We start from the raw sequence: 22,518 nt of genomic DNA on the forward strand, positions 1-22,518 counted from the left end.
AAATAAACATTTGAAATATATCAGTCTGTGTGTAATGAATGAATCTAATATAGAAGTTTCACTTTTTGAATGGTATTACTGAAATAAATCAACTTTTTCATGATATTCTAATTTTATGACCAGCACCTGTGTATATATATATATATATATATATATATATATATATATATATATATATATATATATATATATATACAGTCGTGGTCAGAATTATTGGCACCCTTGGTAAATATGATCAAAGAAGGCTGTGAAAATTAATCTGCATTGTTAATCCTTTTGATCTTTTATTTTAAATTTTACAAAATCTAACCTTTCATTGGATAATAAGAATTTTAAATGGGGGAAATATCATTAGGAAATAAATGTTTTTCCTCTAATACACATTGACCACAATTAACGGCACCCTTTTATTCAATACTTTTTTAAACATCCATTTGCCAGTTTAACAGCTCTAAATTTTCTCCTATAATGCCTGATGAGACCATTCCTTCATCCAGAATCTCTCCAGATCCTTCAGATTCCCAGCTCCATGACGGTGCATCTTCTCTTCAGTTCACCTCACTCATTTTCTACATGGTTCAGGTCAGAGGACTGGAATGGCCATAGCAGAAGCTTGGTTTTGTGCCCAGTGATCCATGTTTGTGTCGTTTGTGAGGTTTATGTTTAGATTATTGTCCAGTTGGAAGATCCAAACATGGATTTTTTATCTGTTGGTATTTGATATAATCCATGATGCCATGCGTCTAAACAAGATGTTCAGGAGCTCCAGCAGAAATATAGGCCCACAACATCAAAAATACAGCAGTATATTTCATTGTGCACATGGGGTACTTTTTATCCCTGTGTGCACCAAACCCATCTTGAGTGTTTGCTGCTAAAAAGCTCATTTTTCATCTGACCATAGAAGCCAGTCCCATTTGAAGTTCCAGTCGTGTCTGATAACTGAATATGCTGGAGTTTGTTTTTGGATGAGCTAGGAGAATTTTTCTTGAAACCTCCCCAAACAACATGTGGTGATGAAGGTGCTGTTTGACAATTTTTTAAGGACCCCAAGAATTTTCTGCCATTCTCCAGCTGTGGTCCCTGTAGAGTCTTTAGCCACTCAAACTCTCCTTCTCACATTTACATTTAAGTAAAGTAAAGTAAAGTAAAGAGACTTTATTGTCATTGTAGTTATACAACGAAATTTGTTTGGTAGCTCACAGAGGCCAGCAGCAGTAAAACAAGAAAGCAGCACACAGAACATAGTAAATGTAGTAAAAGTATAAAATTACTGTATAAAATAAAATAAAAGGCACTTAGTATAATAATAGACAAGATAAATTTAAGGATAGAAATGTAACAGTATTTACAGTATAGTAGTTGAGTGCAGACATGAATGTCCCATAGAGTGTCTAGATAATAAAATATAACACTATTGGCACCCTTGGTAATGAATTAAATTTATTCATTAAATTTATTCATTAAGCTGACGCTTTTATCCAAAGCGACTTACAATTGCTATATATATATATATATATATATATATCTTTACTTGACCCTCTAACTCTAGCACTATCTATTCTAATTGTATTTTATCTATGTCTTTTTATTAAAAAATAACAATAATAATAATAATTATCTGTACTGCGTTAGGCTAACCAAGACTTGTAATAGCACTTGCACGTTGTTGCTCTTTTGTTGGTTTTGATTGCTTCTTATGTCCTCATTTGTAAGTCGCTAAATGACTAAATAAATAAATAAATAAATAAATGTCAGAGGTCGCATGCCTCTGGAGCAACTAGGCGTTAAGTGTCTTGCTCAGGGACACATTGGTGTCTCACAGTGGATTCGAACCCGGGTCTCTCACACCAAAGGCATGTGTCTTATCCACTGCGCCATCACCTCACCTTGCATTAAGATGATATAGACACATGTCCTCTTCCAGGCAGTTTTGTAACATTTTCTGTTGATTGGAAATTATTCCCCTGATGGTGGAAATGGGAATTGTCACTGCTCTAGCTCTTTTCTTAAAGCCACTTCACTAATTTGTGAAGCTCAATCATCTTTTGCTGCATATCAGAAATATATTCTTTGGTTTTTCGCATTGTGATGATTAAGGGAATTTATGGCTTTGTTTTCCCTCCTATTTATATTTTTGTGAAACAGGAAGCCATGGCTGGATAATGTCATGTTCATAATCACCCTGGAGTGCTCAAAATTGTGAATATGAATGGGAATATACTTCAGAGATATTTTACTCATAAGAATTTCTAGGGGTACCAATAATTGTGTCCAACGTGTATTTGAGAAAAAACATTTCATGAGATTTACCCCCATTTTAAATTGTTTTAGTTCAATGAAAGGTTAGATTTTTTGTAATTTTTTTAAATAAAAGATCAAAAGGATTAATAATGCAGGTTTATTTTCAGAGCCTTCTTTGATCATATTTACCAAGGGTGCCAATAATTCTGACCACGACTATATATACTGTATACAGTGGGGCAAATAAGTATTTGATACACTGCCGATTTTTTTAGTTTTCCCACTTACAAAGAATGGAGAGATCTGTAATTTTCATCGTAGGTACACCTCAACTGTGAAAGACAGAATATAAAAAATAAATCTAGAAAATCACATTGTATGATTTTTAAATAATTAACTTCCATTTTATTGCATGAAATAAGTATTTGATCACCTACCAACCAGCAAGAATTCTGGCTCTCACAGACCTGTTAGTTTGTCTTTAAGAAGCCCTCCTATCCTCCACTCATTACCTGTATTAATTGCACCTGTTTGAACTCATTACCTGTATAAAAGACACCTGTTCACACTAGGGACAAAATTGTAGACCTGCACAAGGCTGGGATGGGCTACAGGACAATAGGCAAACAGCTTGGTGAGAAGGCAACAACTGATGGCGCAATTATTAGAAAATGAAAGAAATTCAAGATGACTGTCAATCTCCCTCGGACTGGGTCTCCATGCAAGATCTCGCCTCATGGAGTATCAATGATCCTGAGAAAGGTGAGGGATCAGCCTAGAACTACACGGGAGGACCTGGTCAATGACCTGAAGAGAGCTGGGACCACAGTCTCAACGGTTACCGTTAGTAACACACTACACCATCATGGATTAAAATCCTGCATGGATTCCCCTGCTCAAGCCAGCACATGTCCAGGCCCGTCTGAAGTTTGCCAAAGACCATCTGGATGATCCAGAGGAGGCATGGGAGAAGGTCATGTGGTCAGATGAGACCAAAATAGAACTTTTTGGTATAAACGCCACTCGCCGTGTTTGGAGGAAGGAGGATGAGTACAATCCCAAGAACACCATCCCAACCGTGAAGCATGGGGGTGGAAACATCATGCTTTGGGGGTGCTTTTCTGCAAAGGGGACAGGACGACTGCACCGTATTGAGGGGAGGATGGATGGGGCCATTTATCGCGAGATTTTGGGCAACAACCTCCTTCCCTCATTAAGAGCATTGAAGATGGGTCATGGCTGGGTCTTCCAGCATGACCATGACCCCAAACACACAGCAAGGGCAACTAAGGTGTGGCTCCGTAAGAAGCATTTCAAGGTCCTGGAGTGGCCTAGCCAGACCTGAACCCAATAGAAAATCTATGGAGGGAGCTGAAACTCTGTGGTGCCCAGCGACAGCCCCAAAACCTGAAAGATCTGGAGAAGACCTGTATGGAGGAGTGGGCCAAAATCCCTGCTGCAGTGTGTGCAAACCTGGTCAAGAACTACAGGAAACGTATGACCTCTGTAATTGTAAACAAAGGTTTCTGTACCAAATATTAAGTTCTATTTTTCTATTGTATCATTTCATGTATCATTCTATTGTATGCAATAAAATGGAAATTAATTATTCAAAAATCATACAATGTGATTATCTGGATTGTTTTTTTTTTTTAATATTCTGTCTCTCAGAGTTGAGGTGTACCTACATGAAAATTACAGATCTCTCCATTCTTTATAAGTGGGAAAAATTGGTAGTGTATCACATACTTATTTGCCCCACTGTATATATATGTGTGTGTGTATACAGTAGGCCTATGTATACACACACACAGTAACTTGTCTTCACTGTAAAGGTCATTGCACACAGAGTTCAAAATTTTTGCATGTTAAAAAATAAATACGACCTCATGTTGTGTCAATCACATTTACACACTGCCTCCAAAACTTTCGTCCGTCATAAAAAAAATTCAGTTCAGGTTCGATTTTCTGTTTTTTGCAAGCATTTTGATAGGAAAAGATGACGAATACGATTTTTTTTTTTAAATGCATACAAAAATTTCGGACTCTGTGTGCAAGGACCTTAACTGTTGGATCACTTTAATGCATACTTGCTTTATTTATTAATTTAAATGTAAAATGTATATTAATAATAAAAAAAAAACTTACTGACCCCAAACTTTAATAAATATTTAGCAAATATTGGCATTAATAATAATTTGTATAGCTCTGATTTTAAAGCATTATTTTTCTCATTGTTTTACTGTACATTACATAGAGAGATTAAACATCTAATCACATCTTTCTTTTTCAAGTTTTAATATTTCCAGAATAAATATCACCTCCAGAGATGAACGACAAACTTTGACCTAAAATAAAACAGATGGACACGAGGTAGGAAACAACAGGAGAGGGCTGTAACTGAGGAAGTGGAGATTTAGTGGGGTTGAGAGGTGCCTCTAAAGACTTACCGCAGGCTCATGAGGGAAGGCCACACTGAGGGGGATCGATATTCTGCTAATGCAACTCTCATTATTTCTCGGAATAAATTCTCCTGACTCGGGGACCGACACTAAAAGCACCTGGTGGTATTTCAGTGGCTCCGTGGGGCCCTTGGGGTCCCAGGATGGCTGCATCAGACTCGGGCGGGCTGCTAAAGCTCCAGACAAGCTTTTGGGACCTTTAGCACCAAGCTCTAAGGGGATACATTAACAGAGAGTCTCACAGTAGGCATTTTGATGTGTCTAACAAGAACACAATAAATTGTCCCTCATTACTCAGTAATTAACTCCACAGTCTCATCCCCTCGTACTGACACTTAAATCACCCTTTCCTTCCACAAACACCCCCTAACACTCTCCTTCCCCCCGCCTGGTCTTTAATTTCCTCTTCTCCGCAGGGTGTAAAGGCAGAGAGGTTTCACTCCATACTCCATCATTCCCTGCCATATGCGCTCTCCCACTCCAGCCCATCTTCAACCCCACCTTTTACCTCGTTCCATCCTCGGAGACCTCTCATAGGGCAACACCTGGAAAAGGGCATGGCCTTATGACCGGGGATGATGGGAGCCAACCTAGGGGGATCTGCTTAGCTTCAGTAAAACCTAAAACCAATCCCTCAGGCCTTCATTTTCCGCAGGGCTTTCCACAATCCTACACTGTTAATTGTTAAAATGAGGTTATTAATTGGACGCAGAGGAAAATCACCTGTTATGTCAGATGGGGATCTCTTACTGATTGAAAGGTATCTCTGATTTGAGCCCATGGGCTTGATGGGCCCGTGAAACACACACTGGGATTGAACGTCTGCATAGCCCAAAGGCATAAAACCCACCCTAGTTCATAAGAGGGGGAGCTCACTTTTTGATTGTGTATATGGCTGACATACATCCACACTCGGATGGCCCAGATTCAAAAGCCACAAGTTGTTTGATAGCCTATTGGGGACTAAATAATCTTGGGAAATAAGGGATAATGGACTTCACACCTACATAGTTCAGCATTCATAATTCAGAGATCTCACATGATAAGAACTCAAGAACTACTATTTTTTGGCTACCATATAAATTTATTTACACAATTTTCTTTTTTGACATTCAGTAACACTCACAAAAACTAGATTTTTACATTAAGAAAATATAACTTGGACTTGCTCATGCAGAGAAGAGTATTGTGGTTAGTTGCTAGAGCACTGCTGTAGGTTTGGTGTTTGGAGTGGTTTTTAGCATACTGGTTTTTATGATAAATGGGTAGCTCCTTCAGTGTAGGTCTATGGGACCCCCCCCCCCCCCCTGTCATGCCCTGATTGGTACTACAGCCATAAAGTCATTATCAACAATGAAAAGAAGTCACAGATGCAAAGAATTAAAATGAATTTTTGTCTTTAATAGATGGTAAGACCATATGCAGAACCATTAGTGAAGCCCAACAGCCCCTGTGGCTCCCACAGCTATCAGATAATTTGACAGGGTTCCAAAAGTTGTAGACATGCAGATGTTTACCGTTTAAGCAGGCATCTGTTTGCTCAGGCACAGTTTATGTCAGAGAAAATGTGACAGGCTCCTAAAGTCTTTTTAGAGAGCAATTTAAGTGAACTGTTGTAAGTGCAATGCATAAGAAAAGTGAAAGCAAACTAATCACAAATGAATCCTTGAATATTCCATATATATATATAAATATATAGGAGTGGCCAAAACTGTTAGAACACCTGACAGATCTGAAAATATTGACCTTTTCTGCCTCCAAACAAAACATTATTTCATTTCATAATGTCCATGAAACATGCAGACGGTTGCTCTGAGCACAACAAATATCAGATGAAGGGAGTCGTACTATTTTTATCCACTTTTAACTTTAATATTTGGTATGTCCATCTTTTGCAGCAATTACAGCAACACATCTCTCTGGCATGGTGTCAATATATTTCCTGAGAACTTAAGGGCTTAATGTTGTCCCATGCCTTCTGCAACTCAAGCCAAAGGCTTTCCTTTGAATGTACAATAGATCTGTCCAGTTTATTTTCCAACTTGCCCCAAATTTGCTCGATGGGGTTGAGGTCCGGACTTTGAGGGGGCCAGTCCATCATTTTTAATGTTCCAGCAGATTCCTTCCATCGCAGGTAGTTCCGACAATAGTTCGTTTTATGGGTAATGGCCAATTCAACAAAAACAACTGAAACCTCTTAAATATGCCAAGTGTTCTAACAATTTTGGCCACCACTGTATATATATACACACACATGTATGAACAGAAAAAATACAGATATATACACACAAAAAATATATTTTGCAGAAAACAAAGCAGGCTATACAGTTTTGCTTGTATAGATCAATTTTATATGCTAGCAAGTCCTTTAATCAAAACTGTAAAAATCTGAGATAAAAATATGATGCTACTAATATGGTAAATCCAGTGAAAGAGCTTATTGTGACAACCCGGCAATCAGATTTGCTGGTAGACTGATAAAAAAAAGTCAGATGATTTTTACGCCAAGACTTTTTGTTTTACACAAAAATGGAGGAAAAAACAGCACTACCCACTTCTTGACTAACTGCGCTGAGGTTTTCCTGTTGTTTGAACAACCCGGTTGCTCCTTTGGTATCTCTATCTGATAACTGAAAACAAATGTTTAGCAAGCCAAGATAACACAATAACACTCCAGCCCACTGCCTGGCATGATCGTTCTCTTACCTTGACCTCTCCCTGAAATAGATTCCTGAATTACATACACACAAACACACGCACAAAAGTGTCGCTTTCCCCATTACGTGACGAGAGCCTGGCACTGACAAAAACGATCTATTACACCATCGCCGTGCACTCGAGAGAGCAGTCTTCCTGAACGAAGAACAAAGGTTGATGGGCCCTAGAAGGACAAGTGTCCTACAAAACACCGTCTCAAACCGGCTGTTAACAACTGAAGGGCTTTTCTCTCCACTTCGCTCTTCATTGTGATAAAAATCTGGCCTGTTATTATATAGAACTGTTTACCTAGTGAAGCTGATAGGATCATTTCATCAGCCTTTCTATGCCAAACCTGAAAGTGCTTGCGAGTTTATTTCTGTTCTCAGTATTTGATTTCAGTTCGATAGTGTAAGTCAAAACACACTTTTTATCAAGTAGCCTGGTCTGGTGTTATTTAAGTGAAAGCCACTCACCTTAACCAATCAGAAAACTTAGTTGGAGGCGCTTCTCTACCATTTTAACCAATGACGTGAGTTTAGAGGCTGGACTACGTTAGATATAGGAGTCGAAACTGTTGCTAGTTGCGCAGAAATCACTAATAGTAGCTTGTCATGTTTAAATTTATTTTCCAACCTAGAATGACTTATTTTGATTATGCTAGGTCCAAATGAGCATACATTAGCTTGGCTTGGCATAGACTGTAGTGTTCTGGGATGGAAAATACCAACTTTTTATCCCAAAGTGATGTGGAATTGTAACGTTTTCTTCCAACAACGCAACATCTTCAGTTTTACAGGCACCTCAGTGATAGCAAACCTCTGAAATTTCCATCGCTAGTTCAAGACATTCCCCTGTTTCGTGGCAGGCGTCCATAAGGTCACAGTCGAAATCACAACTGCAGTTCCAGTTATTGTGTGAAGGTTCCGCGGGCGGAGAGAAAAGCATGTAGGCAGGGCAGATGGAGTTAGCAACTCGCTCACATGTTTCAGGTAGCATGAGGAATAAGTCGTAGAATCGGCAGAAGAGACAATTCAGCACAATCCCGGCACAGAACTCTGAACAACAAGAATAAGAAATAATGGGATTGTGGGCAGTCAAAAGGGAATGCTAAAGCATCTATACTTTATTCACAGCTGCAGGAAGTGTATTTAAAAGAAGTGTGTAAAACTTTTCTAATGGAGAGTACACTTGTAGTTTGTATCTGTTTAGTTAACAGAAACATGATGCTACAGATGCTGGCAATATGTCATGAAAAAAAAAATAATAAAAAAAATGAATTAAAGTACTGATGCAGTTAAAAAAATGGCCATGCTTGGTGCTTCTTGCCAAACCAATCGAGTGAAATAAAAATGTGATAAGTTTCAAGCTTTATGTCATAATTTGTTTTGTTTTTCAACTAAAAGCATGTTCCAAGGGTTTCAGGTTTTTAAAATATTTGTGTATATATATATATATATATATATATATATATATATATATAAGCATATTTCTGCAATAAACTTCAAATATGTTTCTATATGCACAATCAACATCTTTAAATCAATAGTTATATATTTATCTGTCAATTCTAACTTGCTTATGTCGTTCATAATGCTTAATGGTATTGTAGTTCTTTCCTTCTTTTGTCTGATTTTCAAATACGTTTTTGCTTCAAATCAAAGTTTGTAATGTTGTTCACATCATAGATGGTTGGTTTGATTCATGGCTTTGCCTCTTTAACAAAGAGGCTTGAAAAATCACAACAGGGTAAAATACTAGTACTTTTATGTTCTGAGGGTTTCAGGCAGAAATGCGATTATGCAAAATATTAAAATATTATATAATTTCGGGTGCTTATTTACAAAATGCTAACTATAAAATTATAAGCAGACAGCTTAAAATGTTTCCAATTTAATTTCCACTGCTGTTTATTTCCATCACCGCATGTTATCAAACAAAATGCATAATGTGATAGAAATGTCGAAAATATGACAAATTACAGAATTCTCCTGTGATGCTTGTATATAAACCATTGAATCAAATAAACTAGTGAGAGAAATGTTTTTGTAAGAGTTTTTACAAGACCAAAGTATCTATAGGTAAAAGAAAGACCTTTTGTTTCTTTTACAAAGAAACAGCATTGGAAAAAAATATTGCTGAAAAATTTGAAACATTAACAGACAGGCTTTATCACTACGACAGTACATCACAATATGCATCCATTTAGAACTGATATGATCAAATATGTCTAACACACATGGTGTTACTGTCGTATGTCAAAAAGCACAAAAATGAACAATGTCAGAAATGCTCAGAATGACATGGAACGATCATGCCAAGAGCTTAAAAAGCCCATGAAGCGTTACATATGTTATAAAACCTAAATGCCTGTTTGAAAACTCTTACCTTGGGATCTCGGCTGATGGGGATAGACACTCAAAGGCCCTTAATGACCTGAAGTCTGTCCGCACCGCTTGTATACAACAGTTTAAAAGCCTCCCAGCTCTCACCGGGCACTTCTGTACACATGCATAATTTACTGAATCACCTTTCCCTCCCAAAGAGAGAAGGAATAGAGCTGTGTGGAGATGTAATCAATTATCATCTGTCTGTATAGGTGTTTTTCCTTTCCAGGCACTTCCAGGTGATTACATAAACAGGGGGATGACACCGAATCAAAAAATTAGGGGGATTTTAGTGTAGTCGACTTAATGTGATGGTCTGTTTTTAAAAAAATGTTTCCACACAGACAAGGGTTTTGTGTAAAAAAATAAAATAAACCAAGCTTCTAATGGGGCTTTCAAGACATTAAGTAGATTTGAGCATAATGCGGGACAAAATACCCTTGCCTCTGAGCATAAGAGTAGAAATTAGATTAACCTCGGAATATTGTACCAGGAAAGGCATTGTAACGCATGTGTAAACCTCGACACTACGACATAATGACTGCACCTTAACTCATCTGAACCTACCGGCTGAATGAGGGGAAATATATTGTTCTAATTAATTTCATATTGAAAAAGCTGTTGAATCTTAATAGTCATGCACAAGAGTTCTCTGTGCATGGCTTTAATAATTCATCTCTATATGTAAGTTTAATCGAATGTGCTGCTTAATTCAGTTATTCAACTGATGTAGACAGCTTTAAAATCACATGCATTTCCTTAGTTTTCATTTTAAATTATAGATAGATTTTAATAATTTACCATTTAAAATTGCATAATTACATGCTTGTGGCAACACAAATTCATAAAAAAAAAAAGAAAAAAAAAGGATTTTTTTTAAACAAGATAATGTATCAAACTAGTGCTCATTTGAGAGAAAATTAGGAGTTGGAATTTTAATACAAGACAATTTGCGGTGGCAGCTGATGTTGTAATTATTATTCATTAGAGCATTCTAGGGCAGTACGGTGGTCTGGGAAAGAGGAAGCTGGCCAGGTGTGATGATGCGTGACTCACCTCCTCTCTCCTGGGAGTCAGATAGGGAGCTGCTGGAGGAGGAGGCAGTGCTGTACCTGTCCACCGAGCACAAGGAGTATGTGAATTCTGTAGAGCTCGTTTCTGCTTCTCTCTCCCAGGGATCCAGCTCAGGAATGGGTGAGAGTCTTCCAGGTGCAGTGCTGGATACCTCTGTTATTGCAAAAGAGAAAGAGTTTTTGAATAATCTGCATGTTTACACTTATTGAGCAAGATATTGATTTACGCTCACCTAGTAAGTGAGATTACACAAAAGGTTATCATAAAATCCACTAAAGTATTAAAGGAAAAGTTCATCCAAAAAGGAAAATTCTGTCATAATTTTAAAACTTGTAAGGCATTCTTTCTTCTGAAGAACAGAAAATTAGATATTTATAGCAGAATATCCAAATAATGAAAGTGAACAGGGACCAGGATTCCAAAGCAAGATTTTCAGTAAATAATGACATAATTATTTATTTTTTTTCGTTACACAAAGCTATGATGTGACTTCAGAAAAGTTTGAATATATTGTCAGAGTTGTATGGGGAAACCCAGTTGTATGGGGTTGTATTGTTTTTTTTTGTTGGCCTTTTTGGATCGTCACTGCGCTGGTCCCTATTCACTTTCATTGTATGAGTGTAAAAAAATAATGGTTCCACACAGGTTCCGCATTCGCAATGCTTATTAAAGCCATTAAGTACACTGTTTTTTAGATTCAAATCAAATTTTGCAATGTTGTGATTCACTGCATAGCCGGTTGGTTTGGTTCATGGCTTATTACTCTTTAACAAGGACTTTAAAAAAATCCCTAAGAGAAAAATTAAATGGAAAATTACTCCTGGAACCAAGTCTGCTGAAAAATGCAAACTATTAATGAATCATTGCTTTGGCTGCACTACCTTGTTTATTTTTTTCTTCCACCTATCCCAAATGAATTATTCAATGTGCTTTTCTCTCTTTTATTTAACATTTAATGACTTATGATTAATTAACACACGGGACATATTTTCCGTAGAGGAATCTGCATTGTTAGTCCAAAATAAAAAAGAGAAGGGGAAAGACAAATGAAAATGGCTTTGGGGTGTATTGGCCTTTTTTCTTCTTCTCTCGCTCTCCTTCAGATTGAATAATTTAGAAAAGAGGATAAAGAATTGTTTCTCCAGAAAGTTCTGTGGCTTGTCTTCGCTCTGTTCTCGCTTTGTGAAGTGAACGTGTTATGATATGACAGACGTAGAAGATTAATCTTTCGTGTTTTATTACAGAAGAGCGCATGCTCTTTGAGAACACAGTCTCAGGATTTAAACAGCAGCTTAGAGATGAGCAGATTCTCAGGTGTGCCATTATCAGCTGTTCACAATCACAGCACAGCTGTCATGCATAACCATGCATGGTATAATCTCTAATAGAAGTCTTTCTGATAAATAAACGTGGGGATCTATGGAATAATAGACAGTGTGACAACTAGCCCCGGTCACCTCTTATCTGAGCATACTACACCATCATAAACACTATCACCACCATTTACTGGATCGGGAAAGGGATAAGTTGAAAAAGATAAGATTTAGTTGAAAAAAAGGATAAAAACAGATCCATTAAGACAGGGGACAGGATTCACCTATTTCTGCTGTGAAAGCTAATGCACTGTTGCACCCTTCAATCAATAACCATCTCAAAATGAGTGAGAAAACATTGTTCTCAATATGTCATGCACCAAACCAAAATCTTTTCAGTGTGTTAGACTAATATGCAAACATGTTTGTTATTATTTAACTTACCAGCTTTTACCAAAGAGCTTCTCTCTCCAGTTTTGATCAAATCAAGCTCGATTTCCGAGTTTTGTCCAGCCATCTGTCTAACAGTGTGATATCAAAACAATGTCATTTACGGTCCGATTCATGAAACAAGCACAAAGACACTGCTAAAGCCGTGTATGAAAACTTACCATTGATATACAGTTATCTTAGTGACGGGAATATAAAGACATCACGTGAGAGATTTAAAGATGCGCGACACGCCTTCAGCAACACAAAAATCATTCCTATCTCACTCAAGCAGATAAAGCTGTACGTCGCTATTTTATTAATAGTGAGACTGAAAATTACAGAAGTACTGTCATCAAAGCAAATGGGAGGATTTGTTTCTCTCACACTCCCGCTAGTCGTCACTGCTGGTTTAAAGAGAGCAGCAACTTTGATTGACGTGTGTGACACACCCAAATCTAGCGACGACGTCGTGACGCGAATTGTGTTTGACAACAAAAACTCACGGTAACGTCGCGTTTTATCATTTTTGTCATTCAGAGATGATTAATTTAGTGGTAGGTCTCATTATTCGTGTTCAAACACGTCTTCATATGCATATTTGATGTTGATGTTTCTAGAACATGTTGCACTTTTTCCACAATTAGCCTAGTTGTTTCTTCAACTAACTTATAGGCTCTTTAGAACTCTTAAAACACTGTTTTAATCTGTCTAATAACATTGTCTAAGAGCCGACATGTGCAATACAGAATAATTTTTTTCCTGACTTCTTTTTTCTGTACTTGGTAAACAAGTACACTAATTTTGAAAAAAACAAAAACAAAAAAAAAACAACACTTGCATACTTGTTTGTGGTGGAAATAACAACCCTAAATAAAAAAGAAAGAAAAAAAATGTATATAAATAATATATTTTATAAATTATATAATAAATAATCAAAACGTGGTAAAAACTTCGAAAGACAGTTTGGATGTGAACTGGATATAACAAAAAGAAAAGAAAAAAAGCTGTAAGTGTTAATAAAAATCATCCCTTGGGACATAAAAGTGTCATAAGTTGAGGAAACACCCAATTATGAATCTACTTTCTTCTAGTGTTATTCACAGAGTTTCACAAGGAAAAAAAAAAAAACGTTTTTTTTTATTCAGAGCCTTATGTTGTAGCCTGTAGCGCTACTGCAGTGAAGTTCAGTAGTTTTTTTCATTGCACACAAACATGTCTACACATACCTATTCACACAAAACAATCATAGTTCAGCTTCTACAACACATGCGTCTCATATTAAAACCAGTCAGCAGAGATAAACTGATAATGAGCTCTATTCAAATTTCTCAAGGTTTACAAGCCTGCCAATTTACTCTAACTAGCCTGCAGATTAGAGTTGCATTTTAAAGGATGCCCTGCTGTGTTTGCATATGTTTAGAGAACAAGGGGCCTGCTAATTGAAAAATTAAGATGTGGGAATGTTTGTGGGAGTGGACCGTGGCAGATGCCTTCTTCAACAGTGAGTGCTGATTAAGTTTGAAGAGCACCCTGTGGAAGAATATTGCATGCTGGATACAACAGGCAGGATACAGATTATGTTAAGATCACAAGGATTCCATTCATTGCAATGTGTTCCTTTGTGCCATAATGATTATAATGAAATGGCAGTTTGTCATGTAGCAAATCCCTCATCTAAAGCAGTAGATAGAGAAACACAACAACTATAATACATTAAATTTGCTTGAGGACAAATAGTCAGAATGCACGGCTACAAACTTTATCTTTAAATAAATCAATCAAATGTTGTAGGTTTAGTGCAGTTCATGTTTCATCCCCCCCCAACAAATTCATTTTAAAGGATTGCAATCTTAATAAGTTCAGATTTGATAAATATATCAAACTTTGCAAGGTTTTTAGGCTATATATCATCTAAGACCAACATGCAATGATATGCAATTTTAATCAGTTTTGTTTGCATATGTTTACAGAACAGAGGGCCTGTTAATGAAAAAAATATGAATGCGTGATAGACTGGACCAGATGCCTTTTCAAAAGCAAGTGTTGAGTAAGTGCTTTTTTAAGCTATATATCATAAAGACGACATACAACGCATATATATTTGTTTGCTTTTTTTGCATGCAGACTTTTGTAAAATGTCAGACATGTTTGAATATGCTGTCTCATAAACCATTTTTTTTATCTCATAGAACATTTCCTTTTTACCTTGAGACAAAGACAGATAAAATGATCATCCATGGAGTCATAGTCTAAATCCAGTTGATAATTAATTATACTGCAACCAGATTCCCTTCCTCTAAATTATTTATGAGTTAACCCCTCTTTTATCCTCCAGTAATGAAATACATTATGCGTAATGACAAAAATAGATTAATTCATTTGTATAAAAGGAGAAAAACCTTGCTGCTTTAAATTGAATGATAAATATAGCTTCCCATCCCCCATACACAGACACTCAGTTCCTAGATTTACATGATGATGGTTGAGTTGAAACAGAATGACTTTGATAGACCCATAGTCAAGATTCTAATAGATTGATTGGAGTAAAATGAAGCTACTTGAAGGATTCTAAAGCTCAAGTGTGTAATTTCTGCACCATTTGCATAAAGAAAATGCAAAGTTTTCTGGGCACAATAGGCCAGTAAGCAGTTGTCTCTGCATAAGCTTGTTAAGAGAAATATTTGAAAAAGTATATATATATAAATATATATATATATATATATAGTTAAAATTAACACGCTTCAACTTTAAGTTTCCAATTGTTCCCAACACTTGTATCTAACGCAGATAATTCCTCAATTTCCGGAAAAGTTTATGATGTCATCAGGCTCCTAATAATGTCAATAAATCTCCCGATTTTGTCAGCTTCTGTTTGAGGACAGCTATGTGACCAGGCCATCATACCAGGTTATTCCAGTGAAAATGACAAAGAAATATCCCTCCCAAGGACAGTCAAAATAGATATCAGAATTTCCAATTAAGACTACAGATAAATGGTCTCACAATACTGCAAAATATCACAGGAATATGAGAAAAGGAGGAAATTGGATTTGGTGAAGTTAAACAGTATATGACTTAAATCTGTTGGGGATTCTCTCTCAAACAAAGAAAGTGAAGGTTTCCTAAGGCGATGGCTTCACTTGGGAATTCCCAGGGTGATCCAAGGGGGGCTCGGAAAACCCTTGAAGTTATTCAACCCAGTAAATGACTAAATAGATTTTTTTCTATTAGCTGATAGCCCCACATTGGTTGAAGGCAGACTATTTGACTCTCTATTTTTTATTTAATTAGATGTCAAAGTCAAAATGATCATCTTTGATGAATATTTTTTGAATTATTGATATTCCTGGCAATATTGTCTTGGCACTAAATGGATATTCTAGTAGAATATAGATATTCCAGTCTGAGGAGTAGATTATATTAACCTGCTTAGATATTTTGTAGTCACATTTGTCTTTTTGAACTTACTTTTATATTATTGGACTTCCATAATCCAAATTCCATATATTCCATATGTATAGATATATAATAGAAATAATCCTATTCTATGTCTTTGGCTTCATTATGGCCTTTTTTTTAATAAAAGAAAACCAAGGCCGGTCATTTAGCAGAAAACAATTAACCATACAAGTAAAAAAGCACTTTTTTTGGCAAAGAGAGCTTTTACCATTAGTCTAATTATGATATGACATCAGACATTCTCAGTAAAGTATTGTCTTGTTGTTATTGCGTAAAACAGATTATGATTGGGTTTAAGCGCAGGCACATTATGAGGTGAGCCCTAAGTAGTGCTGAGGAAGGAACAACTCTCTTATGGTGTCAGCCAGATAATAAGCTCCTTGATTCATATATACTTTAAGAGTCAAGGGTAACACAATGCTAGCCTTGTATTTCTCTCCCTCTATGTGTGTGTGTCCTTGCTGGTAAGGATCTCTTTTGTCCTACATTTTCATGAGTGTGGTCTCCCTCCGTCTACTAATGCTGCAGGCTTATCTTCATACAGCACTGTTTTAAACACTGTCAATTCATCTCTCTCATTACCATCATTAATAAGGCCTTTGATACATCTTATTACAAGGTTAATTGGGACAAGTCTGAAGCATATCCCCCTGTATCTTTTAATGTGATATGTCTCAAATACTCATAGCTCAAGGTAGAGTGCATACCACAACTACAAAAAACAAGAGTAAAAGACCCTCTAGTGCAGTGTAAACGTTCACAACAGCTGGTATTCATTGATTGGCGTGTTCCAACAGTGAGAGGTTTATTGTGTTCCTGGGTCTGTTTGATGTCTTACCTTGGACTGTTGTGCTCAAATGTGCTTTTAATGGTGGTGTGTATGCACCAAATTGTTCATTAAATGATTTTAACAGTGCAGTGCGACCAACTGCTCGCTTGTTGTCAAATGTTCAAACTGATTTGAGAATAAGAAGAGGTGTCTCTTGGAAGGACTTTTAGAATAGTTGAAAGTGTATGAAATGTACCATTTCTTTTCCATAAAGCAACAAAATACAAGTACAACAATAAAAGAACCTTCTGAAACTTTCAAAATTACATGAAAATGTACCTTAATTTGTTGATGTTTTTGCTAATTACTAATCACTTTTAGCAATATGGCAAGACAGAGAAAATCGATTTCATCTTAGATTTGCAGTTTTTTTTTTTTTTGGAGATGGGGCATAATTTGACAGATGTTAGACAGAATTATGACTACAACTGCCTTTGTTCAGTGTTTAATATTGCTAATGGTACATTTAAAGTACCAGGACTCTGCCTTTAAATCTTTTCTACCATATTTGACTTTAAATTTATGATTATTAAGCAATTTGGACTTCAAATACCTGTGACGAACAATTATTCTACAGTTGTTCGAAGGACCTTTGGACACTCAAGGTCATAAAGCTGATTATTGCAGAACATAGTTGCTGTGAAGATTTCAAAAAGATAGAAAATGAGTTTGACAAACCTGCAAGTTCTTACCTATAGCTTTGTTCCAAATAATACATTTGCTGACAAGGCCACTAAAGAGTCTGAGGTCTGCACAGTTCCGACTGTATGTTCAGGTGGATAAAGTATGAGAGCCTTTATTATCTGGGCTAATAAGATCTTTCAATTATGAAGAATGAGATGAACAAATTAATTAATAGTTTTGTGCAACCTTCAGCAAATGTACTCTTGAGAAATACATGAGAGCACATGCTGATTTTGTCTCTTCCTTTTGTGCGAATACAGTTTTTTTTTTTTGCCTTATTTCTCACTTTAGTACACAGCGAATGCCTGTACTGTGCTTTTCAGAACTGATATTGTGTTAGTTTTCAATAAATGTAGCACAGGTGCGAGAAAAGTGCTGTAATTAATATTATTGATGTTACTTTTTGCTCTTGTGACACATTTTTTTCTTCTTTTATCCTATAGGTTAATTCATCCTTTGCTGAAAAATGTCACATTACCCAAGTATGCAGGAGTGAAGCTTTTGCCGTCGTATAATTTTCCCATAAAATGGGAACATTTAAGTGTAGAGCGGTGGAATTGTGTGTCAATGAATGGCTCCGTTTATAGTGATATCACTCCCCAGAACAAAAGGATGGAAGGCTGAACGAGAATAGAGGAGTGGAGGTGAGTCCATGGAGCGTGTACCGTCGGCCATTTCCGTCCCCTCCGTTCGGGTCATGCACTAGCCCATCGAGAGAGCGTGTATATGAACGGTCCACTCCAGCACAAACCACGCTCAGACAGAAATGTGCAAAAAAAATAATAGTTATTAAATTAATTGCGGTCATAATCTCGTAAAATATGTGTCAGAAAATTATACGCTGTTCGATTAACACATAACACGGATGTCAAATATGTAATAAAATCCTGATCAATAAAACAATAACCATGTTGTTAAAAGCAGTCGTTGAAAGGTGTTGCCAGCTCTGTTTCAGGGGTGAGCACCCCTTTTAATATAAACGGATTTCATCTTTCCACTGTGTCACCTAAATCACCACAATGTTTGTGTATACAATTATAATAAGTTAATAAATTGTAGCAATGGATGGATTAGGAACACTCTCATCGACCCCATATATCAGGCATTGTCATTGGCACAGAAAAGGCATGTCTAACAATCTGTTGATTACGCTGGGCTCCAAGGCAGAGAGAATAGCTTTTACTATACATTATTTGAACCTCTCGCATTGTTAAAATCAATACGTTTCAAGCAGTAATGACCACAATTAATGAGACTTTTTACATCTTCAGTTATCTATATCTATTTTAGTTTTAACAGCAGGTTTGGTACTCTTACATTCTGCGTCTTTCTGAAAAATGACACCTTTGTCTTTGCAAAGAACAGAGCTCATTGATTTGAATGACATGCTGTTCTTTGGCCCTAAAGCAACGCATTGAGAGCGTACGGTATAAATGATCACCTATTGTTCCAGATACATCGTCTTAGTGCTAAAAATTCACTATACGCTAAAAGAAAATGGTATAAGTTTGGGTCTCATAATGATTCTTTTCCAGCTGAAAAGGTATTTGTGCATAGCATACAAATGTATCACCGACCTAAATGTGTTTCTTTATGAAAAAGTGTTTTAAGGGAAGGCTATCATTAACTGAAACTGTATTCCTCTTTCTCTGCTCAAGCACACTGAAATAATTTTCATGCCACATTGACTTCCAGAGGAACATTAGTGTATTTATCTGTATTTATGTGGAATGATTTGAAAAAGCTGTTAATTTGAAAATGTCGTCTTCTTTTTTTTTCAGGGAAATATTCATTTGAGTGAATTAATTGTGCAGCAGTTAAAAGGGGCATATTTGGGAACAGTTATGAAAATGGCTGTAGCTGGAGGTGTGAATTTTTTAAGTAAGGTTAATTAACACTGGCCCTGCATTGCCAATGAAACCATCAATGCATTTGAGTTGCAATAGAGCTTAGACTTAATTCAGAGTGACTCTTTGTGAATGAGTTTTATCATGCATGCTATTTGTGAATATTATTGGTTATTATATGCATTATATGCATACTTTATTTACTGCATATGTCCACAGTAAACCAGTATGCTGTGTCTATAAGGTGAAATAAAGATATATAGTCCTTACAGTCCCATGATTTTAGCAAGCAAAGCAAGATATTAGTACACTAGCAGAGCCAGTGGTCAATAATTGAATGAGAGAGGCCCATTGTCCAATTACACGGATTATCAGTGGAGGCTCCCCCTCTCGTTAACGTCTAAGGCGAGGATGAGTAATTAAAAAGATTCATGTTGTGGCCACTTAATGATCCTCTCTCTTTTTTGTGCCTCATCTGTGGTTACCAGTTCATTTATTAAAGGAGGGGATCGTACCAAAACTCCCTCAGCTTTTCAAATGCCTTTGGCTACATGTGTACTTTCGAAAAGCACCCAGCGTACAGGCTGTTTGCATAGGAACCGGGCATGTTTGGGTTACTCAGCTGTTGAAACTGCAGAATTAAAGTCTTTTTGCATGGACTTGGCGGTCTGTCCGAATACCTGAAAGCTCAGGTCAGGAAGAAATTCTTTGAGCTATTGAGTATATAACTGCTCTTTACAGTGAAGAAAAGTGCAGTCTGTAATTTAAACAGATTGCAGGGTGTTGAAATGTTCACTAACATTAGGTGATTCAAGAGTTGTTTCCTGTTGTAGATGGCAATGTTAAATTGTTGATTTTGCATGTTCCTGGACATGTTTGTCCAGTGCATCTCTTCAGTTCTATGCTTGTTTTTATCCAGTAATGGGACAAAGTCAGTAAACAGTTCAAGATTCAAGATTTTTTTTTGTCACATACACAATTATACAGAGTATAACCAGCAGTGAAATGTAGGTCAGGTCCGCTCCAAGGACAGTGCAATTATATAGAATACAAATATTAAGAAAAAGAAAAGTAGAAAAAAATAAAATATAAAAAATATAAATATAAATGTGCAGGTCAGTATGTTGTTGACTTAAATAGTAATATAACAGGAATGTGCAAAAAGTTGTACAGGGTATTTAAATAGCAGCAATATGAGGTAGAGAACAATTATGAATAGCTTATTGATATGGTGATATTTACATGGAGTCAAGTGATGTTATGACACAGAGTTAGAGTTTAGGAGCCTGATGGCCTGGGGGAAGAAGCTCCTCCTAAGTCTCTCAGTTTTTGCCATCAGGCTACAGAAGCGCTTACCAGATGGAAGCAAAGTGAATAGATGGTTACCAGGGTGATTCAAGTCCTTGATGATTTTGACAACTCTGTTTTTGCAGCGTTTGAGGTAGATGTCCTGCAGAGAGGGGAGAGCAGACCCTGAGATGCGCTCAGCTAAGCGCACAACTCTCTATAGTGCTTTGCAGTCCTGATTGGAGCGGTTTCCATACCACACTGAGATGCCAATAAGTCAATAAGAAAGTCAATACACTTTCTATGGTCCTTGAATAGAAAGGTTTCAGGATTGCTGGTGAGACCATGAATTTCCTCAGCTGTCGCAGATGGTGCAGTCTTTGCCTGGCTTTCTTAACCTGTGTTTGGATGTGTGTAGTCCAATTCAGGTTCTCGGAGATGTTTACACCGAGGTACTTTAAGCTACTCACCCTCTCCACAGGGGTCCCACTGATCATAAGAGGAGTGTAGGGCTGCTGCTGTCTCTTCCTAAAGTCCATGATCAGCTCTTTAGTTTTGCTCACGTTCAGAGAGAGACAGTTGTCCTGGCACCATGATGTGAGTCTCTCTACCTCATCCAAGTATGCGGTCTCATCGTTGTTGGAGATGAGGCCCAGAACCACAGTTTGATCAGCGAATTTACTGTTACTGTCTGTGGGAAGCTGGTGGGAAGCATGAAATGTATTAAAAAGAGGTTGTTGTGCCTTTTTTCATGGCAGTAATTGACCCAGTGGTGGAGAAGAGCATTGTAAGTGTTATATATCTAATCAAATTCAATTTCAGCAATTTAAAGGTACCTACATTGCTGTCCCTGTGAAATGAAATTTGCACACAGCACAAAAAAGCAAAAACAAATGGCTGTTTGACCTTATTTGCAATATTATTATTTTTAGATGGATTTTAAACATGCAAATAGAGCATGCAAATAACCAATTCAATTTATCGTTATTGAATTCCCCTAGTTGCTGAAAGCACCTAAATACACTGATTTGGTGGATTAACTTAATGATGTCTTACTGTTCTTGTGGTCAGGCTGATACAAACCACATTTAGTAGCCAAATTGAAGTGATTAACTCCAGCTTTCATTGTTGACTTCTACCGGCTCAAACTCAACTTTTCCGAAAACCTCGACTTCTGACTCAAAGTTGGATATCTCGGGCCAAGGATTTTCCTTAACCTATTTTCCTGAGCTCTAGACCTCAGGGCTGAATTCATAAAAGCTCAGGCTGTCGAACAATTTGTCTTTTGACAGGAGGGACCAGTGAAGCCACCAGAGGCTGGTCAACAGTGAGTGGCAGGGCCCGAGCCTGGGGCGATACCTGTGGGGCGGGTGGCTGAATGGGTATTGCAGAAGCAGCTCCAGTAAGAGAGAGAAAGGGAAAGAGAGAGAGCGAGAAGGGGTATGAAGGAGGGAGCAGGCCGCCATCTGGCCCCGGAGAGGGAATTGGGTGGTACGATCAAGCCGAGGGTGGTGTCAGATCAGAGCGGTCAGGGCTGGTGGTGAACAGATGTTCTGGGGTGAACGCGCACACTAGCAAACGCGGTCTGGAGGGACCATGTGTGTCCATCAGTGGCTGGAGAACGCTGCTGTTCTGACCTTGAGCAAGGAAACATGTCAAAGTCTCTCTGCTCTAAAATCCAAACACACGGAGCTCGTAGGGAATTAACCTGTTCTGTATTTACATTTATGTCAGGGAAAAGAGGCCATGACCAATACCACGTTGCAATTTATAGATAGTTGCATCCCAAGTCTAAAATGCAGT

The 22,518-nt window shown here is 37.3% G+C and overlaps 1 protein-coding gene across 1 annotated transcript; it reads right to left on the bottom strand.

Annotated features, from left to right (window-relative positions):
• Positions 1-7,512: 7,512 nt before the first annotated feature.
• Positions 7,513-13,012, bottom strand: LOC306845442 (myoD family inhibitor domain-containing protein 2-like). Its single transcript, XM_079378245.1, has 4 exons — positions 12,789-13,012; positions 12,622-12,698; positions 10,847-11,017; positions 7,513-8,461 (listed from the first exon to the last, which is right to left on the bottom strand). The coding sequence occupies exons 2-4, from the start codon at positions 12,692-12,694 to the stop codon at positions 8,208-8,210; spliced, it is 498 nt and encodes a 165-aa protein (XP_079234371.1). The 5' UTR covers positions 12,695-12,698; positions 12,789-13,012; the 3' UTR covers positions 7,513-8,207.
• Positions 13,013-22,518: the final 9,506 nt, after the last annotated feature.

This window comes from Barbus barbus, assembly GCF_936440315.1.
Source record: "Barbus barbus genome assembly, chromosome: 25".
NCBI lineage: Eukaryota > Metazoa > Chordata > Actinopteri > Cypriniformes > Cyprinidae > Barbus > Barbus barbus.